Consider the following 4,566-nt stretch of genomic DNA (forward strand, 5'->3'; position numbering starts at 1 on the left):
CAGGAATGCTGCACCAACAGCTGGGCATGGGGGCAAGGAGGCTCGACTGCAAAGGGAGGGAGAGACCAAGGTCAACAAAGGGATGGGGCTGTTCCTCACCTGAGGTAGAGCTCACGTAGTTCTCATAGAGGGAGGCCAGGAGCTTGTTTTGGGATTTTTGGAAGACAGCCACCACTGTCTCATTCAGGGGGTCCTTGTTCTTGTCCAGCCACCCAACGATGTTGTATGGCACCTGCCACCAGGGGAGAGAGGAAAAGGTAAGGACAGCCCTGCAAAAGGGAAGGTGTGCATGCTGAGGGAGAGCTGACAGGGGACATACCACGCCGGCATAGTGCACCAGCTCGAAGTGGGCCTCGTATTTCCGCTTTTTATCTGGCCGGGGCTTCTGGAAGTTGGGCGACTTCCCACTGTGGTTGTCGTAGAGCTTAGCTTTGAATGACATGTCGGAGGCTTTCGGGAACATGCACTCCTCTTCAAGGATGGACAGGATTCCCAGCGGCTGCAGGGAGAAGGTGGTATAATGAGTTCTGAGCTCAGTGTTGCCATGTTCCATCCCAGAATGGGGGAGTCTCTGTGCCACTGAGCAAGGTGAGGCAAGGCTTGGCTCAGGAGACCTTGTCCTCATTCAGGTAAATGATGCAAGACATTGACCATGGGGCAAGTTATCACTGGTGTATTCCAGGCTGCATCTGACCTCCAGCCAGTCAGAGTGGGACTGGCCAGGCCTGCAAGACATGGGGGCTTGCCCAGGTCCCTCAGATTGTTGAGAAGGGGAGATCCTCTCCAGAATCTTGACAGGTTTTCTCCTTTCCAAAAAAAAAAGGTGCGTTTCCTCCATGCAATGGTGGAAATCTTTTACACAAGCTGCTCTGAATCAGCAAGTATTTGAGTAAGAGGCACTGAGGAACAGCAAGTGGGTAGGAAAAAAGGGGCAGAGATCACTGTTCTCCAGAGGAAAAGGCCATACCAGACTTTGTAGCTCACCAGTGGGTAGGAACAGAATTTTGGTGGTTTCATGAAGTCAAAATCTGCGTCAGGGAGGACTCAATGGGCTGGAGGCTCTGAGCCGTAAGTGTGGGGAAGACGAAGCTGGGTACTTAACACTGACTGGGGAGGGAATAATTTCATTTCTGAGACCACAGCACCCCTCACTGTTTCAGTCTTTACAAATGAGCCACCTACCAAGAGTACCATTCCTGTGCCCTGGCTCATGCTTTACCTTCTCAATCAGGTCGATGCAAGCCTGCAGGTCCAGGCCAAAGTCAATGAAGACCCATTCAATGCCTTCCTTCTTGTATTCTTCTTGTTCCAGCACAAACATGTGGTGGTTGAAGAACTGTTGCAGCTTCTCATTGGTGAAGTTGATGCACAGCTGCTCAAAGCTGTTGAACTGCAAGAACAAAATAAACCTGTGTCAGAAGAAGGAGCTCCAGACATGAAGGGACTCACTCTTCTGCTTTGTCTGGGTGTGAAGAGTGAACTCTGCTAGGCTCAGCTGGACTGCTCCTACAGTAGGTAGCCAGGAATCGTGGGAGTTGTGTCCACAACATTGTTAGAACAGTCCTTGTGAGCTGCCTGTTTGCTCCAGGGAAATTAATTCAGACAAGACCTCTTTTTATTATCAAGGCCAGCATTTTCTTGGAGGAGATATAGCTGTCAGACACTGGAGGACTGAGCTGTCTACAACATTCCCCCAAACCCACTGCAGGGTGCCTGCAGAACTCACGTCAAAGATCTCGAAGCCTGCAATGTCCAGTACTCCGATGAAGAACTGTCTGGCCAGCTTGGTGTCTAGGGTCTTGTTGATCCGTGTCACCAGCCACTTGAACATGCGATCATAGGTGGCTTTAGCCAGGGCTCCCACAGCATAGACAACCTGCCAAAGCAAATCAGAGAGCAGGTCCTGAGCACTTATGCTTCTCCCTGCTTTTGTAGGAGCTAGAGGTTGAAGAAGAAAGCTCCTCTTGGCACACAACGGACGGACAGACAGATCCAGGGAGTTTGTGGTCACAGTATATACCTCAAGATCAGTTTTCACATGCTCACAAGTGTGTTCTTGTGTCCCTAGCCTGGTCTTAGCCTTCAAGGTCTTAGGATATAGATTCAGTCTAAAGTGATATCTTCAGAAGCCTTGTATGGCAGGAGCCTACAGCTCACTTTGGATAAGACACCAGCTCCTAAGGTCCTCTTGAATTTTAATCGAGGACTTGCTTGCACTATTCAGGCCAGGTTTGGGTTCCTAACTGTGCTGTGGTTGGAATCTGACAAAAGATACATTTTTGGTACGTTTGAGTCTCCCACAAGATCAGTTTCGATGAGTTTTAGATGAGTGTTTAGAAGAGTTTCCTACTTCCTACAGCTGAACTCTTCATGGGAGCATGACTGTCTCTGAAGCAGATCCATAGAAACTGGACCTCTTCTGGCTGTGATCCAACCCACATTTCAAAGATACTGAACTGAACCTCCAGCCTTGGTTAACATCCAAAGTCATCTGCCAGCTCTGCCACCAATTTTCCCAGCCACTAAAAGCCAGTAACTGTGGATACATCTCCTCATGCTGCTCTGGAGTCTCCTCCTAAACTCAAGAGAGTGAACTGAAGCCCCAGTCGCCCTGTGCAGAGAACACTACATGATGGGCGCGCCTGCAGAGTCACACACCAGTGGGAGCAGGGATCCTGAGTCCCCCCACACTCACCTGTTCCACGTTCTGACCTTTGGTCACGTACTCATTGCCCACTTTCACACGAGGATGGAGCAACCCCTTGATGAGGTCAGCTGAGCTGATTCCCATGAGGTAGGCAGCTTTGTCAGCACCTGTGAAACAGTACAAAGGCATGAGGAGCCAGTGGGAAAGCCTCAAGAAGGAAAAAAAGAAAATAAAATTACCAGCTCTTCTGCTGCTCAGTGCTAACTATACTAGTTTTTCTACCTGCTCCAGAGTCTCCTCCAGTGTCTAGTGTGGTTTCCCATCTTGGATATCATATGATGCTTTTAAAGTCCTCCTTTAGGACCTCCTGCCTGAGAAGCTACTGTTTGGAGAAGATGGTGATAGCAGACCTGCTGCACCTTACCAGGTTTTTGAGTCTTCTTAATCTGGGGATCTCTATGCATTTTCCAGTGGAAGCCTGAATTCCCATGCAGTGAATTCAAACTGACCAGAAGAGAGGTGATTTTCTTCATTATCTTTCACAGACTCCTAATAGCAGATTGTAGCCAGAAAATTAATCTTCTTTAATTACCAGGTAGCAGCTGAATCCTGTGTTGACATTCCTCAGGCAAGGAGAACTCTTCCATCATGAATGTTAGCAGGACAAGGTCTGACCCAGGAGGTCATTTCTGCTGGATCCTTGCCTCAGCTGATGTATAGTTACTGCTTGAGCCTTCCAGTTAAGTGATAGGGCTCCCCCTTCTCGTCCTTCCACAAGCTCCAAAGTCACCCTCTCCTTCAAGCTTGCTCCATTTTGCCCAGGAGCCAGGCATAACGCAGCAGTGCAAAAGCAATAGAAAATATTTGAGCTCTGACTTTTCTGAATTTTCAGGTTTGCTCTGCAGCCTGACTATTCTCTTCGATCTATGATTTGCACTGGATTTTCCTAAGCAACAAACAAGAAGTATTAGACAGGTGACTGTATCCTACTCTAACTGCTCTTCAGGAGGCTGTGACTTGAGCAGGTCCTTGCAGTCCTGATGGTGGCCTGGCTCATATTCTGTGGTTGACCTGCTCTGGAAGGCTGTCTAATGAACTGCAAGGGAAGAGGTGATGAAGGGCAGGAGAAGACTGAACAGGGTGAAGCACAGCCAGTGTGTGACAGCATGTGATGATGCTGAGGCAAGTCTGACGCAGATGAGATCACCTAGTGCTTGAAGGAAAGGCTTTTCTAAATATGCCTGCTCAAGGACAAGCCCCTTCGTGCACCTACAGCAGGTCCTAAGACAGTTTGGTCGCTTGGGATCATGATCACTGACCTTCACAGACCAGGCCAGGGAAGTTATCACTGTCTGCCCTTGGAGGAAATTGCACACCCAGCCCAGGCTGGGCAGATCTGGCAGCATGGAGCCAAACTCACTTTCAGTGCCATCAGCCTCTGCCTGCTCTTCTCGCTGCTTTTGCTTGAACTTCATGTTGCCGAAGTGCATGATAGCGCCCACTATTTTATAGGAGCCATATTTCTCATCATTGCTGAAACCCAAGATGTCCATGGCGTGCTGAGGAGAGACAAAGTAAAATAGATAGAACAAAATCACCATTCTGAGGTGAGGGTTGGTCCTCCCACTGTCTCTTAAGGCACTCTCCCTGTCCTGGGACTCTGGGCAGGGTGCTCTATCTGGCGGCCACCTAGCCAAGGAATTCTGTCCACAGGATTTTGAATGTGAGCCCAGCTCCCACCAGATCTATTTGAAAGCAAATGGACTAGCCCAGCATCCACAAGAAGGAAGCTTTCTGAGCTGAGGTATCTTCTCACAGGAGCCATGGAAAGTGCTTATGTGCTACAGGCCCTTCCTAATGCAGGGAAGTGCTCTCTCTTCTCTGCCTGGAGGAGGCTGTTGATGGAGAGCAGAGTCACT

The 4,566-nt window shown here is 49.2% G+C and overlaps 1 protein-coding gene across 1 annotated transcript in view; it reads right to left on the bottom strand.

The window, feature by feature from the left end:
* The window catches only part of MYH7B (myosin heavy chain 7B), a 28,748-nt gene that overhangs the window by 14,083 nt on the left and 10,099 nt on the right, over positions 1 to 4,566 (bottom strand). Inside the window, exons 11-16 of the mRNA XM_009637387.1 lie at positions 4,068 to 4,206; positions 2,696 to 2,814; positions 1,727 to 1,876; positions 1,220 to 1,390; positions 320 to 499; positions 100 to 232 (exon numbers count right to left, since the gene is read on the bottom strand). Of these exons, the coding sequence (XP_009635682.1) occupies positions 100 to 232; positions 320 to 499; positions 1,220 to 1,390; positions 1,727 to 1,876; positions 2,696 to 2,814; positions 4,068 to 4,206 (892 nt within the window). The remainder of the gene's footprint in view (positions 1 to 99; positions 233 to 319; positions 500 to 1,219; positions 1,391 to 1,726; positions 1,877 to 2,695; positions 2,815 to 4,067; positions 4,207 to 4,566) is intronic.

The sequence above is a fragment of the Egretta garzetta genome, unplaced genomic scaffold (assembly GCF_000687185.1).
Source record: "Egretta garzetta isolate BGI_Z169 unplaced genomic scaffold, ASM68718v1 scaffold24, whole genome shotgun sequence".
Classification (NCBI taxonomy): domain Eukaryota; kingdom Metazoa; phylum Chordata; class Aves; order Pelecaniformes; family Ardeidae; genus Egretta; species Egretta garzetta.